Source organism: Natator depressus, chromosome 6, assembly GCF_965152275.1.
Source record: "Natator depressus isolate rNatDep1 chromosome 6, rNatDep2.hap1, whole genome shotgun sequence".
Taxonomy (NCBI): domain Eukaryota; kingdom Metazoa; phylum Chordata; order Testudines; family Cheloniidae; genus Natator; species Natator depressus.
The window spans coordinates 117,304,120-117,321,489 of NC_134239.1; the positions used below are offsets into that span (position 1 = coordinate 117,304,120).

The following is a 17,370-nucleotide window of genomic DNA, read 5'->3' on the forward strand; positions in this document are numbered from 1 at the left end:
CAGACGTTGGCATGGGGTCCGGTTCCATCACCCCTGACCGGGTCCTGGTAGAAGTTTCCGGAACAGAGGTAGGTGTGACAGCTTGCTTAGCCTAGCTGTGGCTGACCATTCCCACCTTCTTGGCTAGCTTCTCATGATTGGCCAAGTCTTCCCCCAACAGCATGGGGATGGGATAATCATCATAGACTGCAAAAGTTCATGTTCCTGACCAGCCCTTGTACTGGACGGGCAACTTGGCTGTAGGCAAGTCAAAAGAGTGTGACTTGAAGGGTTGAATCGTCACTTGGACCTCTGGGTCGATTAAATTGGTGTCCCTCCACGCTGTGACCTTCTTCCCTTCCACACTCACAGTTTCCCTCCACTCTGAGGGTATCTGGGAGGTATCTGGGCCTGAGGACCTCTGGTGTGATTCCAGTGCAATGAACTGTATTCTGTTTGGGGTTCTTGGGGCAGAATGCCTTTACATGCCCTGGCTCGTTACATTTAAAACATCGTCCAGCTGATGGGTCACTGGGGTGAGGTGGGTTGCTGGAGAACAGTGTGGCGGGAAGATAAGGTGTCTGGAGTGTTCCTTGGGGTGTAGTTGCTGAAGAGCAGTGTATATGTGTGGTTTAATAAATGTTTCCTGCTCTTTTGCAGGTAAAGGCGATGTGTTTGGCGATATCTTCTGGAAGGAAACCACTTTGGCCCATGCGTGTGCCAATGTCCGGGCACTGACGTACTGCGATTTACATATTATTAAACGGGAAGCCTTGCTGAAAGTTCTGGACTTTTATACAGCTTTTGCAAACTCCTTCTCCAGGAATCTCACGCTCACTTGCAATCTGAGGAAACGGGTAATGCACTTGGTCTAATTCTCACCATTTCTAGGGGAAAAGTGATTGAGAACCGCCCACAAAGTCTGTGTGGCAAATAGCAATCCCAAATTTAGTCTTGATGTTTTCAGGTCAGTGCAGATTAACTAGACTTTCAGTAAAAGCTGTGGCTGTTCATTAATGGTGGCTCCGTAAAAGCTCCCTGTAGATCTGAAGTTCAGAGTATCTGCCTATGAGGGTGACATATGAATGACACTTATTTTCTTTTTTCATTCCTTTTACATCATATATATGGCTGTGTTTTATAGTCCAATATAATCCAAATTATTACTTCTTCCAAGGTGAAGTTCACTCTCCCATCTACTAAAATCCAGATCAGAGGCCATGCTGATGGGACATGGACCAACTAAGAGGAATTTATTGATGTGAAATAATAAATTATACTCCACAAAGGTATTATGTTAATACCCGCTTCTCTTGCTTACTCAGTTTAGAATTTTAATATGGTGAGGTTAATCAATCTTGACAGTGATTTTATATTCACAACTCTCTCTTTTTTTTAACACACCTTCTCATTTTATAATCAATCAGCAAAGCTCACTATCCATGAGTCATTTCAAAGGAACACTCGATCTGAAAATTAATTAGCTATAAAGATGTATCTTGAAAATAAGTTAACAGATCCTTTAATTCGCATTGCAGCTGCAAAATTTAATCTTTATGGAGGTGTTTTTAAAGATTGATGAGGATCATATACATTTGATTTGCATAGGAAAATCTCATAACAGTGATTTATAGATTATTGAGCGTTAACTGAAATCCTTTTACAGTTGAAATGGATCTTTTTTTTTTCTATAGCTGCATCTAGGGCATCTCATCTGAAGTTACTGTAAGGCTATGATGATTTTTTAAAGACAATTCAGCCATAGAGAAAAAGGAGCTCAATGCTTATAGTAAAATAGGAATTGCGCAGCTGGACTGGTGGTTCATTGAGCCTAGTATCGTTCTGGCAACAGTAGCTTGTACAAGATGCTGCCCAGAAAAAAGAATGATGGTTCTTTAGTGTTGTCAATGCAGCCAGCAAAGTACAGGATGTAGGGAAGTGACTCAGCAGGGGGAGAGTTGGGAGAGGTTAAAATGGGCCAACAGGTGCACCCAGTCTGAGTTAAGGCCGAAAAAGAGAGCACAGCAAAAATCCAGTTTAGGTTTAAGATTGTCATCTTACCCTCTCTTCTAATTCCCACCTTGCTACCTGCAATGTGCTATGAATTGCTAGTCCAGAGCTGAAAACGCTGCTCAGGAACCTGGGCTGAACCAGGACAGATGTGGGACCAGGGAAGAAATGCTTGAAGGCAATTTCATGGGACAAGCTAATACAACTCATGCTGTGTCAAAATATAAATTTTGCTTCTTGTGACTATAAACCTGTCACTTAAACTAACTTCCTGAAACTACACCTTTTCCTCTGGAGGCATGCCAGAGCTTTGCATTACCGAAAGCAATGTGAACACTTTGCTGACAAAGCAGTGGACTGCAATTCTGCTATTCACATAGCGGAAATCCTTTCCCTTCCTCCAAGGAGCGTGCTCCACAAGGTGCACCAGCGTGCTCCACAAGGTGGGGTGCAATATAAGGGGTGGCTGCACAGATACAGATGTGCAATGCAGAACCGAGTTCCCTGCTTGCTAACCCCTAGGGACCAGGAGGTGCAGTCTGGCGAGCGCCCACAATGTGGCTGCATGGAGCACTTAGACATGGATCCTCTGTGTTACAGCCACGGTAGTTACTATGCAGGGGCTGTAGTAATGGCGGTGAAGTGCCTATGCAGCCACTTGACACCCTGCTGGTAATGGTGGGAGAATTCTTTTCACCGGTGGAATTACCCAGAGCAAAGCCTGGTATTTGGACTGAGCGTTGGAAAGGAAGATTTGTGCCAGGAGGATTTTCTTGCTGTGGCTGAAAGCAAAGAGGAGCTGAATTTCATAGTGAAGCTTATAAAGAAAGATATGTAGATTTGCTTTCACGGGAGAGGAGAGATAGATCCCTGTTGGGTACGTAGGGCAGCGGTAAATATGAATGGATTGGCAGTAAAAGGTTCTGAAGAACATGGCTATGTGGAATCATACATGATGTCTATCTGTAGCTTCTCAACATCCAGGAGCTAGGTTTGGTAGGGGGAAAGGCCTTTTCCTAAAAGAACAATGCTGGGATATTCAGCCAGTCTGGTGCAGGGATTTCCTGTGCTTCATTCCTAGGCACTAGATAGATTTTTATGCTCTTAAACACCATACCCCAATCCAAAATCCTATTAAGTAAGTGACTTCAGTGGGTTTTGGATTAAGTTCCATCGGCAGAAAATGTTCATGCTTCCCCTTGGGTTCTCTACTAGGGACAAAACTGCTAGTTTAAAGGTTCATTTCTTAGAAAATGTGGCCCTAACTATCCAGCAGATGGTCCCATCAAGTGGGCAGAAGCAGTCGATCAGGTCACAAGAGACTGGACTGACAGGGCTGCACAATTGTATGACAGCAATTTGTGCAGTAGTCATTTAACCTAAATGGAAAGAAAATCATTCTCTCCTTTAATTGATTTGAACAGAAATATATTTAACACCTTTTTTAGTTAAGTCATCGCTTCCAAGAGTCACCATTTAATTATAACAAACATCAACTGCTGGCTCTTCTGTGCTCAAGAAGATGGTTGTTTGTTTGCTCTCACTGTAGCAAACGCAGAGGTACAGAGAATTGTTCCCCCATCTGGTTTATTGCTTTACACGCGCGCACACATTTCTAAAGCACTCTTTGCTTCAGCAAGCATTAAGATTTAGTCCACAGACTGTACAGCAATTGAGGCATTTAAAAGGCTAATAAATTAGTAATAGTACTAAGCCTGAAAGGTTAGTTCCACATGACAAGAAAAGAGACAGACACATTGAGGTGGAGAAATAATGTTTTCTCACTCCCCAATAATATCCAGAGACCTGGCATGTTGAATAACTTACTTAACAGAGCTGTGCAGCATGGTATTACCAACTCAAGATATTTTGTTGTTGTTGGTTAGATAGTTCATCCATCACAATAAATTTATGGGCCCATAAAATAAGAGTGGCTGCTAGCTTTTCAACCTGCAGCGATCTCTCCTGCTCAGAATGGCGAAGTGACTTTTAACCTGCAATTGCAAAGTGTTGCATCTTTCTTTGTGTGCTGAAATGCTCATGCCACATCTAACATCACTAATCCGGACTGCAAGGCAGGAACAGAACTTGGAACTTTTTCCAAGTAGAGAAAATAATTAAACTAGAAATATTCTTGAAAACTGCAATGAGATTCATGTCCATCTCTGAAAACTAAAGGTTAAAGACCAGCGCTTGGAAGGGCCCATCAATCAGTTACTAACTTCCGATGTGGGAGAGAATATTTATAACATGTAATTCATGAAATGCCTTTTGAGAATCTGTGCTCTTTGGATTAGGGCCTTGTTTTACAAGCTTGGCCTGTGGAGCAATCAGAGCAATCAGACCCTGGCGAGTGGAGTTAAAAAAAAATTGTTAGTAAAGAGTCAAACACACAAAAATGAACATACTATTGGCCGCCAACATTTTACAAGACCTATTTTGAGTCAGCAAATAGGTTCCTGAAGAAAACAAGTACTTAGTTCAAATATTTTTAAATACACACGTTTCCAGTTCTTGCTACCACTTCCACCTATACCAACTAGTGGCAAAATCCCCAGGTAGCAGCGAGACTGTCATATACTATATATTTTGTACGGTGTGCATTACAGTATGGGGTGTTGCCATTGACTTCAGTGAGGCCATATTTCACCCGTGTTTTTTTAAATATGAATGATTGCATACTGTTATTTTCCACAGTGTCTGATCCAGTGCACAGGATAGATGGTGCTTAGGGACTGAAAAAGGGGTGTGTGATGAATGAGACTGTGCCTATAGGATCTCTGGCATATTCACTGTTGGAATGTGTGTTAGAGAATGAGGCATAGGAATACAAAGAGAGAGAGGATACATTTAAGGCAGTTGGAATGTCTTTATATATATAAATATATAATGGCTGATGTATAATTCATCTAACACAGTTTAAACATATGAGGTTATTTGCCTGCAGATCCTCAGGTCATGTCATGTCATGGCCCATTGTTTTTCTCTATACTTGAAATTAAAACAATTTCTTTTTTAATCAGTTCCCTGTTTTTTGCTAGTGATTTTTAATCTTAGACCTTAAAAATACCATTGTTTTCATTTAAGCCAAATACTTGTATCTCTTCAAAGCGAGTTTCATATTAATGTCTTTGTTGGTATCCACATTCTTGTCCATTTTGGAGGCTTTCCTGATAGCAAACTAAATGAGCATGTGGATTTAAGAACATATTAAAATTGGGGAACCTAGAACTATATAACCTCCAGAGTTCATGCATAGTTCCATCTGCTTAAAAGTGTCCTGGGGAATCTCTGATACTTTTGCATGTTTGCTGTGAAAAATCATTCAGCATGGTGGCAGTCTACTTTGCATACAATTGTTCCCATTTTATTCAATGCAGTTTTGCCATTTATAATGAGCCTTTGTGTTGTGAGTTTATTGCACTTTTCAAAGTAGATTCTGCACTCAGCTTTTCTTTGGGAATTGGTTGATAAAGAACATAGCGTGGTGGATGTAGACTTCCTCCTTGTTAAAGGGTTCCAAAGACTTGCCTTTGAGACTAAGATCAAATTACTGGTCTCATTTAATCTAGGACTTTGGGCTAAATGGAATGGAAACTTTTGGGATGAGGCATTAGACCAATGCAATTTTATGTTGGATGACTAATACTAAACTTTTTTTGGTCACTCCTCATATGTGCATCATCTGAGTGTTTTGTAAGAAATACTGTAAGGATGCTGAGGGGCTTTGCCACCCATTTGGGGTTGGGAAGAGATTACCAAGAGGTATATTAAGTATAAACTGCAGTGGTGAACTATAAAAGCTTGCCACTTTTCCCTTAAATTAATACAGTTACCATAGTATTCACTCATACTCCCCTATACTTTAATATAGGATGCTGTAAACACTACAGTAAGGTTATTTAGGTCAGTTTGTGAGTCCCCGCATTTACATTAGGCAGCAGTTACTCAGACTTAGTCCAATTAAAGTTGATGGGGTTATTTGCGTTCACAGTCTAGCCCTTATATAACTCAGGCAATTGGTGAGCTTTCCTATTCCTGAGATAGGCTGCCTCACCCCGTTGGTGAATCCTTAGAAACGGTGACTCACTGCTTGTCCTGTGACAGTGATTCCTCTTTTGAGGTGTCACCAGTGATGACAAAAACAGAACCCATTTTGGTTAAATAATTTTCCACAGCATTATTAATTAAAAGAAGCTGTCCACGAATAATGGAAATAGATTAGTCAATGAAAGATCCTGTGGAATTCATGTCTCTGTCTCGATGAATGAAAACAGACCACCACATGTATTCTGGCACTGCATCCTGGCAATCCCGGTGACCAAACCTGTCATTGTTGATGTTTTTCTTTCTTATACAGAGCATGATCCTCTGCTCATTTTAAGTCGGCGGCACAGGATCAAGACTGTATGAAGTCAGAACCAATAGCTCAGTTTCTATTTTGGCTTATAGAGCTTGCTGGGCCTTTGCTCTGGGTTCATTTTCAAACTGTGGGTGGCTCGTGCCTAATGAGTATTCATTTGACCCACTTCTTGTTGATATCAATTCAGTTCAAATACTCAGACAAAAACATTTTTGTTCCTTTATATGTTTTTGGGCCATGGGTTATCCAACCAGTCACTCGCCACTTTGACCCAAGGCAGGGATGCTTAGAAGGCTTCTTGCACTCAGCTTTGTGAAACGTACCTGCCCTTTCGTTTACCAAAGGCAAAGACAACAACTTCAGTCACAGCCCTCACTTTGGGATAGCTAGTAACTGGCATTTGGCCTATGACAGCAGCAAACTGCAACCCATTCAGCTGGGCTGGCAAGTGACTAGGGTGGGAATGGAGCCAATGAGGGGGAGTGGAGCCTGCCTCTTCCCACCCACTTGTTCCAGTGTAAGCAAGTGCTCAACGCATTCTTACTACTGTGTGCTCGGACCCTAGGCCCCGGAGCCTGGTGGGCATGAATATAAAGGGGAGCTCACTCCCTCTTGTATTCCTCATGAGTGCATAATCCAAGTCGCAATTTAGCCTTGCTTTTGGAGTTCACCACACTTACCTCTCCATCCCCATGTGCAAAAGGAACGATTGTTTTACACTGTCCCTTCCCTTCCTCGCCCCTTAGCTGTCCTTGTTCTAGCTCGATGTGCTCTCCAGGGAAGTGAGGTCCTATAGATACAGGTTAGCTAGACTGTAGGGTAGAGCAGCCATGCTGGACAAAAATCAATATGATTTCATTTTCTTTACATCCTAACAGACCTCGTGGTATCCTTTATGACCTTAAGAAGCTTTTCTTTATGACAAAAACGTTTTATCACCTGTTTTTGTTTTAGTGACAGTTCCTTCCAGGTTCTTCCTCTAGAACCTGCCGTTATGTTAGCTTCTGATCCTAGTCACTTAACTTCTGAGTGGTGAAGAGCTACTGCATCTAATGGCACTTAATTATGGTGCCGCACTCTGAGGTTAGACTGTGATGTTTGCAGTGAAGCATTGTGTCAGTATCCAATCAGGTGGCATCTCTCTGACCCCATCTCATGACAAAGGGCCCAATTCTGCAACCTTTAGCCACTCTGAGTACGCAATGGGTATGTCTACACAGTAAGTGAGGGTGTGATTGTAGCATGACTAGGCAGTGCCCATGCCAACTTTAATGTAACCTGTACAGATAACAGCAGTAATGTAGGCATGGTGGCATGGGCTTTTATATGGACTAGCCACCGGAGTATTTACCAGCTCCCTGGGCTTGATTTCTTGTTGCTAGACCATGCTACCTTGTTCTACACAACTATTGTTACCTGTGCTAGCTAGATTAAAGCTAGCATGGGTATGTTTGTCTGTGCGACAATCACACCCTCTTTTGCCATGTAGACACTCCCTTTAGCCACATGAGCAGGCCCATCTGCTGCAGTTTAAAGTTACTGAATCAGGCTCAGAGTTTCTCAGCAGCTCTGTCCTCCAATCTCTTGGCTGATGAGGGATGCCTCGCATTTTTGCACGCCTTCTAGGACACAGAGATTTGAATTTGAGGTGGCCAAAGCAGGGAAGTGGGTCGTTGGAGGGTTGCGGATGTCTCCGCCGGGTACAAGAACAGCATACAGATTCAAAGAGAAAACTGCGCTGGCTTTAATGTCACCCCATTGGGCTGCTGCAGAAAGTTGTGGGAGCACACCTGCTCCTGCACCCGCTCCAGGGTGCAGCGTGTTCCCCACCCCAGGCGTTTGGCCAGCTCCGTGAGTTGACGCGAAGATGGGTGACAGGTTTGTAGTCCTGCTTCCTCCTTCCCCCTCAGGTACTCAGATACCAGGGGGATGGACTAAAAACCTAGCTAGCTAGCAGCTCAGGGAGGGAATGCAGTCATACCTGCCTTTGCATGAGCTGCACAAGGGAGAGGGGGAAGGCTCCTAACGTGCTCTCACTGTGCTAATACTCACATAGGCGCCAGGCACAGTCTGCCCTGTAGATTGTATGTTTGAAGCTCACGAAAGCTTATGCTCAAATAAATTTGTTAGTCTCTAAGGTGCCACAAGTACTCCTTTTCTTTTTATGTTTGAAGTGTAAACTGATCCAGAGGTTAACCAATGTGCTAACGGTTTTAATGATATCCCGAGGCCACATTAATCCTGTAAGGGACTAGCTGGCTCCTTTTCTACTCTGGATGTAATCACTCTATTAAATACCTACTCTAGAGGTCTGAATCCTGCTTGCATTTAAGCAAGTGGAAAAATACCCAGTGACTCCACTGACAGCAGGACTGGCCCAACTAGTAACCCTTGGCCACACCAAGGGTGGCCTGTTAATTTTTAATAGTTACAAAACTTCTCCTCCAAAATGTAAAACAAAAGAGCCTTTGATTTCATTTGTCAGGATAATATTTCACTGGTGATTTTTACTGGAGAATACAAGCCTGTTACAGTGCTTTTCCTTCAAGGGTCTTTTAATGTTACAGTACACGGGTGTACTTATGTGCATACAGACTGGAAAAAAATCACATATCTTTTTGCATGTTTAAGAGTCAGATCATCAGCTGATGTAAATGGAGTTATGCTGATTGACACCAGTGGAGGATTTAGCTCTCTGCTCTCTTTTTCAACCACATGAAGAAATGCAATCTGAATGGATTAACAAATCTATTAATCCGTAATATGTAAGAGACCGAGCTCATTCATAGAAAAACAGGTTAAAGTCAATTACAATGGTCACTTACACGTGACTGAAAATTAATTACGTTAGCTTGTAGTTAGTTAAATTTATGAAGTTACACTGTGGGACGATCCAGCTCCAGGGTGATTTATTAAGGTGCACTATTTGTAAATTAATACCTATTTTATTCTGTTAACAATGCTCTCAAAATTAACGGATGCTTCTTATTTCACCCAAGCATTATGTAGGCTATCAAGTAACATTGATCAAAGATGGTTCTGTACACGACCTGCATGACAACTTAAATAAATAAAGGGGTGTATTTTAAGTTTTTGACCCTTTATACATTTTTTAAAAAATAATGTTATGGTGTTTCTTCTCTGTTGCTTGAAACTGATACTTTCATCTCCCTCTTCCGCAGTTGGGAGGGAATAAGAGTATGCTGTGCTGCAGAAAGTGGAGGACCAATATCTCCATTTTAATTTTGTTTATTGACAGTAAGATAGCTTGGGTATTGCTCTCCTTTGATATTATTGAAAAAAAAAACCAACAGTGCAACTAGCAGCAAACTCCAGCAAAACTTCACTTCCAACACAGTCCAATAGGTGGGACATTCTACATCCAAACCATCCTGTATAAACAATCACCTCCATCCTCTTAAAAAAGTCAGGCGAACAGATGGTCCTTGCAGATCCAGCTCTTTCAGACCAAAGCTGGAAGCTGCTTCCACAGCTGAAAACACTACCGCCTGCCCCTTCTCTGTTAAATGCAGGAAACTGCTACTCAAGGCTCTCCTCCTACCTCAACTGCAGCGGTATGGCATTGAGAGAGTCGGCGGGTCCCACTCAAGTAGCTTTTGCCGTTCGTGAGTAATGAGCCCATCCCACTCTTGTGGTGATAAAATCTTTAAACCACAGTATCATATATTCTACTCATTTATGTATACAGACATGTGGTGTGAATTTGTGTATGTATGTGGGTAGGGTAGTAACTCTTAATCTGTGGGAACTCACTGTTTGGGAGAATGAAAAATATAAACATCTGGATCTTTTTTGTTTGGGCCTCACTTATTGGGCTGGGACAGAACCACTGAGAGCAGATTTTTGAACAAGAATCTTGATTGCCACTTTAATCTCTCCCTCACTGGCAAATCATTCTGCTAGTATTTTGTTGACTCTGGTTCTCTAGGTTGTTCTGCTACTATAATACTTTCCCACCTCATGGGTCTTCACTTAGTAGCTAGGAGCTCTATTTCTGTTCACAAATCGGTCTTCTGAGTCTAGAAATATGGTGCTTGGATTCTTCTTCAGTTAGGCACATATCCAAAAGAAGTGGAGAGGGGTTTTTACAAGGTTGGAATTTGGTTCATTTTGCTGCCCATTGATTGTGCTGAAGAACTGCCCTGTCAGGTCTATGAAAACAGTAGAGTTCAATAAAGCTTATTGGTTGAATCGTGGCAGTTCAAAGGGGAGAGCCTTCCTTGTTTGTACGTGTGTGGTGGGGGAGGGATAGAGAAATCCAAGAACACTACGGAGGAATTCTTATTGAATAGAAAACAAAGCTAATGCTTAGAAAGCTGTTTGGGTTAACTGGGAACAGGAGCATATCAGACAATCACTGCAAGCCTTCTACAAGCGCCTTGCCTCAGATTTTGCCTCATGTGGAATAACCCATAGGAGAACTAAAGCTGGGTGGAAAAAATCCATTTAGTTGAGAACATGGGTTTTTCAACACATCATGTGGTCAGGGAGGTGGGGTTGGTTTGCTACCCACAGAACAGACAGGATATCCCTGCCCCATGTGAAATCCCTTGCATCTCAGGACATCTGTGTGTAGCTCCAGATAATCAGTGCTGCTTCTCCGATCTTGGGTTTCCAGTGCCTCCCAAAGAGCCATGCTACCATGGCTTCCTCACCTGTGCCTAGCCCAGTGCATCCAGGGGACTTCGAAGGTGTGGAACCAGAGGACATTTATGCTACTGCTGAGAGAAGCCAGTTTACTCTGCAGTATCGCTGCTGGCTTCCAGAAGATTGGCACTTCTGAAAGTGGTTCCCCCATAGCTCTGCCCTACCCCTGACCAACTATGGAACCGTCCCCACTCAAAACCCACAGAAGTTCAAGTGAGCAGAGTGTGCGTAGACAGGATCCCATGGGGAAGGAGGACCAAGTCTATATTACCTCAGCCTCCTTTCAGACATCCTTTCACCCAAAGCTATAGAATATCAAGGTTGGAAGGGACCTCAAGAGGTCATCTAGTCCAAACCCCTGCTCAAAGCAGGACCAATCCCCAACTAAATCATCCCAGCCAGGGCTTTGTCAAGCCTGACCTTGAAAACCTCTAAGGAAGGAGATTCCACCACCTCCCTAGGTAACCCATTCCAGTGCTTCACCACCCTCCTAGTGAACAAGTTTTTCCTAACATCCAACCTAAACCTCCCCCACTGCAACTTGAGGCCATTTCTCCTTGTTCTGTCATCTGCTACCACTGAGAACAGTCTAGATCCATCCTCTTTGGAACCCCCCTTCAGGTAGTTGAAAGCAGCTATCAAATCCCACCTCATTCTTCTCTTCTGTAGACTAAACAATCTCAGTTCCCTCAGCCTCTCCTCATAAGTCATGTGCTCCAGCCCCCTAATCATTTTTGTTGCCCTCCGCTGGACTCTTTCCAATTTTTTCACATCCTTCTTGTAGTGTGGGGCCCAAAACTGGACACAGTACTCCAGATGAGGCCTCATCAGTGTCGAATAGAGGGGAATGATCACGTCCCTCAATCTGCTGGCAATGCCCCTACTTATACAGCCTATAGCAGTGCTGGACTCACCCCTGCGGCACCTCCTGCTGGTCATCCAGGGAATTAGCGTTCCAGCCTCCAGAATGCCCTCTGCAGGCTGGTGTCCCACTTGCTGCTGGGGCCCAAGTCCCTCCTGAACCCCAGTGCTCCCTTTCACGCCAAAGTGCTGCCACCTGCAGTACTCCACACAGATCTGGGTCTCCCCTTCCCAGGGAACCCCCACCTCGCCTCAGTCTATGGCCACTGCCAGTCATCCCCTAGCCCCTGTTCCCTGGGGCCGACTGCAGTGTAAGCGCCACTCATCATAGGTGAGGGAGGGTTTGGACCTGCTGCCTCTGCCTACCCCTTGGGCTGCCCTCTGCAACCCCAGTACCTATTTGGCCTTCCACTAGGCCTGCAGTCTGGGGGTTTCCAAGCCAGAGCTCCCCAGCTCCTCTGGCCTTTCCCCAGCCCTGCTCAATCTCAGGTAGCTTGGTATGCTCCCAGCAGCCAGGTCCGTCCCTCACAACAGGCTAGAGAGAGGGTCCTTCTGCTTCTGGCTTCACTGGCTTTTATAGGGCCAGCTGGAAATGAAGACAGAGAGGACTGTGGGAGAAGAGGAGTATATGAATAAACAGTATGAGAAAAAGTAATGCACTGATAAGAGGCATTCTTTCTTAAATGCAGTGGCTCAGCTTCTGTTTACCTTCCAGCATGATGTTCATTACTCCAGTATTAGTGGTCCCAGTTTATTTGCAGGACTTTCCACAAGTTCCCTGCCCATACTGACAGTTATTCCCACAACAAGAGCTGGTTGAATGTAAGTCAGTCATTTAGAAACCACTTTTCCAGGCTTTCCCTGTACAGCTCTTAAACTGATATAGCTTGCTAATCACAGCAACATGCTAACACTAAAAAGGGACCAACCAACTGGTGATTGCTAAGTTTGAAGGGATGGGCTGGCTTTGTTTTTGGTTTTTTATTTTAACTAAGATTAATGGGTTAACGCAAACTTTTCGGGAAAGTTTCTTTTTCCCTCCACATATAATTTAACAACATTTTCCAGCATGTAGCATTTCTTTGCGGTGATAACCAGTGCAAAAGTCATGTTCAGTTAAGGTAAATGTTAAGCATAAGGGGTTCACACTGGCTGTTGGAGACCACTGAAAAGGAAGTGACCAATTAAGGGTTAGCAGGCAGGAGGGTGCATTACAAATTGTTGTGAGCCATAAAACCAGCCTCTCTGTTAAGTCCATGGTTTTTAGTGTCCAGCAGATTTGTGAATTGTAGTTCGCAGGCTCATCTTTTGAAGGTGTTGTGCAGGTTTCCGTTGAGGATGAGGACTGAGAGGTCAAATGTGGTGCTTTATAAAATGTGTTTGCCCACGGGTGATATGGTGTTGTTGTCTTTTATCATTTTTCTGCGTGAGTTCATTAGGGAGTGTAGTGATGTTGTGGCCTTTGATGCACTTGATGAGCTACACCACATGTTGGGATAGGCATGTGTGGGACCCAGGTATCTTGAAAGGCGTGTCGGGGGGGGAGGGGGTTATTGATCATAGAAGCATAGGTTTTGCATCTGTTTTGACAGGGTCTGGTGCTGCTTTGAGTTGATGCGTCCTGGTCTGTGGGGAGCTTGCTTCTGACGATGGGTTTGGTGAGGTTGTGGGGTTATTTGAAGGCCAGAACAGGGGGGTTGGGAAAAATTTCTTTCAGGATGTGATCCCCATCAAATATAGGTTGTAAGTGTTTGATGATACCCCATATGGGGCCTAGTGTGGTATGGTAGGTGACAACTATGGATATGCAATCAGTGGGGGATTTCCCCCCCCCCCATTGAAGCAATTTCTTCTGGGATATTTGGGTGGCCCTGTTCATGGTGCGATCTACAGTACTTCTCTGGTGGAGTGTCCTTGTTTAGAGAAGGTGGTTATAAGTGTGTTTAGGTGTGTACCCTGGACTTTCTCTTCAGAGAAAATTAGACTCATAGACTTTAAGGCCAGAAGGGACCACCATGATCCTCTAGTCTGACCTCTTGCACCTTGCAGCCACAGAACTTCATCCACCCACTCCTGCAATAGACCCCTAACCTGTGGCTGAGTTACTGAAGTCCTCAAATCATGATTCAAATTACAGAGAAACCACCATTTACACTAGCCGAAACCTACAAGTGACCTGTGCCCCTTACTGCAGAGGAAGGCAAAAGCACCCCCCTGTCTCTGCCAGTCTGACCGAGGGGAAAATTCCTTCCCCACCCCAATTAGACGCTGAGTATTTAGGCAAGACTCACCAGCCAGACACCTGGGAAAGAATTCTCTGTACTAACTCAGAGCTCTCCCTATCCAGTGTCCCATTGCTGTTGGGGATATTTGCTGCTAGCAGTCGCAGATCGGCTGCATGCCATTGTAGGCAGTCTCATCATCTCATCCCCTCCATAAACTTACCAAGCTCAGTCTTTTTGCCCCCACTGCTCCCCTTGGAATGGTTAGAAACCATCTAATTTCTTGTTGATGGCCAGTTTATAACCATTTATTCTTATATCAGCATTGGTGCTTCACTTAAATCTTGCCTCTCCCTGCCTGGTATTTAGGTTTTCCATTCCTCTGATCATCATAGTAGCTCTTCCCTGTGCCAGTTCCAGCTTGAATTCATCTTTCTTACACATGGGAGACCAGAACTGCACACAGTGTTCCACATGAGGTCTCACCAGTGCCTTGTATAATGGTAAAAAGAAAAGGAAGACTTGTGGCACCTTAGAGACTAACCGATTTATTTGAGCATAAGCTTTCGTGAGCTACTGAATGCATCTGATGAAGTGAGCTATAGCTCACGAAAGCTTATGCTCAAATAAATTTGTTAGTCTCTAAGGTGCCACAAGTCCTCCTGTTCTTTTTGCGAATACAGACTAACACGGCTGCTACTCTGAAACTTGTATAATGGTACTAACACTTCCCTGTCTTTACTGGAAATACCTTGCCTCATGCATCCTAAGATTGCATAGCCTTTTTCACAGCCGCATCACACTGGCAGCTCATAGTCATTCTGTGATCAATCAATACATCAGGTCTTTCACTTCCTTTATCACTTCTAACTGATACATTTCCAGCTTATAACACAAATTCTTGTTGTTAGTCCCTAAGTGCATGCACCTTGCACTTTGTGCTATTAAATTTCATCCCATTTCTCTTACTCCAGTTTTCAAAGTTATCCAGATCTTCTTGTATGGTATTCCAGTCTCTTCTGCATTTGAAATACCTCCTAACTTTGTGTCATCTGCATAAGAACGGCCATACTGGGTCAGACCAAAGGTCCATCTAGCCCGGTATCCTGTCTTTCGATAGTTGCCAATGCCAGGAGCCCCAGAGGGAATGAACAGAACAGGTAATTAGCAAGTGATCCATCCTCTGTTGCCCATTCCCAGCTTCTGGCAAACAGGTTAGGGACACCATCACTGCCCATCCTGGTTAATAGCCATTGATGGACCTATCCTCTATGAACTTATCTACATTTTTGTTAACTCTGTTATAGTCTTGGCCTTCACAATATCCTCTGGCAAGGAGTTCCACAGGTTGACTGTGCGTTGTGTGAAAAAATACTTCCTTTTGTTTGTTTTAAACCTGCTGCCTATTAATTTGATTTGGTGAACCCTAGTTCTTGTGTTATGAGAAGGAGTAAATAACACTCCCTTATTTACTTTCTCCACACCAGTCATGATTTTATAGACCTCTATCATATCCCCCCTTAGTCATCTCTTTTCCAAGCTGAAAAGTCCCAGTCTTATTAATCTCTCCTCAGATGGTAACAGTTCCCTACCCCTAATCATTTTTGTTGCCCAATTTCTGAACCTTTTCCAATTCCAATCTGTTTTGAGATGGGGTGACCAAATCTGCATGCAGTATTCAAGATGTGGGCATACCATGGATATATATAGAGGCAATGTGATATTTTCTGTCCTATCATCTATCCCTTTTTTAATCATTCCCAACATTCTGTTCGCTTTTTTGATTGCCGCTGCACATTGAGTGGATGTTTTCAGAGAACTATCCACAATGACTCCAAGATCTCTTTCTTGAATGGTAACAGCTAATGTAGACCCCATCCTTTTATATGTATTGTTGGGATTATGTTTTCCAATGTGCATTACTTTGCATTTATCAACATTGAATTTCATCTTCCATTTTGTTGCCCAGTTTTGTGAAATCCTTTTGTAGCTCTTTGCAGTCTGCTTGGGACTGAACTATCTTGGGACTTAACTATCTTGAATTGTTTTGTCATTATTGTTGGGTGTGCTTCAAGGCACTGGAGCGCTTGGTCCTACAGCGCATATTACCCAATGTGGAGAGAATTCTGAGCCTTGACCAAGCCGGCTTTTGCCAAGGCCATAGCACATGCGACCAAGTACTCACGCTGACCACATTTGTTGAAAATGGCTTCCAGAGAAACTTGAAAACAGACACTGTTTTCATCGATCAAACAATAGCGTATGATACGGTATGGCAAACTGGCCTGTTCGTGAAGGTATCACGGGTCCTGCTACCTTGGGTCACAGGTGTCATTGAACTGTTCCTCCACGATAAGCAGTTCAGAGTCCATATGAGGGAGCAGACGAGTGCTTGGAGATGACAGAGCAATGGGTTATCCCAGGGCTTTATGCTTTCTCCAACCCTGTTCAACCTTTTAAATTAATGACCTGCCAACAACAGAGTCACGAAAGTTCATTTGTGCGGATGACATCTGTTGCGGTACCCAGGCCTGGACGTTTTACGAGCTTGATGCCACCTTAAACCAGGGCATGATAACGTTACCTGACACCTGTAAGACTTGGCACCTCCAGCCAAGTGTCATAAAAACAGTCTCCAGTTTGTTCCATCTTCATCATGACAACGCAACCTGAGAATTTCATGTTTATTTGAATGGTCAGAAGGTGAAGCATGAAGTAGAACCATTCTATTTAGGTGTGACCTTCGCCCGCACACTGAGTTACCATGCCCACCTGAAGTAGACTAAAGTTAAAGACTGAAGAATAGCAGCTAAAGTTAAGACATGCAACAATCTTCTTGGCAAACTGGCAGGTTCATCATGGGGTGCTCATGCTCCAACTTTGCGGATGTCAGCTCTTCCCACCTCCTATTCAGTGGTGGAGTACTGCGCACCAGTCTGGAGTCGATCGTCACATACTAAACTGGTGGATACAAAGTTATATGCTGCCATGCGTATCCTCTCTGGCACCCTGCGTCCAACTCCACTCCCATGGCTTCCAGTTCTGAGCAATATTGCTCCTCCTCATAGCTAACAAGAGGTTGCCACTGGCAAGTTACTGGAGAAAGTACGTGCCAACTCAAGCCTGCCGCTGCACAATGACCTTTCTAAATCACTGCTGCACGTTTGCCATCATGTCGCCCATTATGGTCTCATGCGCCACTCCAGGATGTTAGGGTGGAAACATTCTGGCGAGAGGAATGGATATCGATTATAATCCCCAACCAGT

General features: G+C 43.8%; 1 protein-coding gene across 1 annotated transcript in view; it reads left to right on the top strand.

Moving 5' to 3' along the window:
- The window catches only part of KCNH5 (potassium voltage-gated channel subfamily H member 5), a 238,882-nt gene that overhangs the window by 192,983 nt on the left and 28,529 nt on the right, over positions 1 to 17,370 (top strand). Inside the window, exon 10 of the mRNA XM_074956404.1 lies at positions 640 to 836. Coding sequence (XP_074812505.1) covers positions 640 to 836 — 197 coding nt within the window. The remainder of the gene's footprint in view (positions 1 to 639; positions 837 to 17,370) is intronic.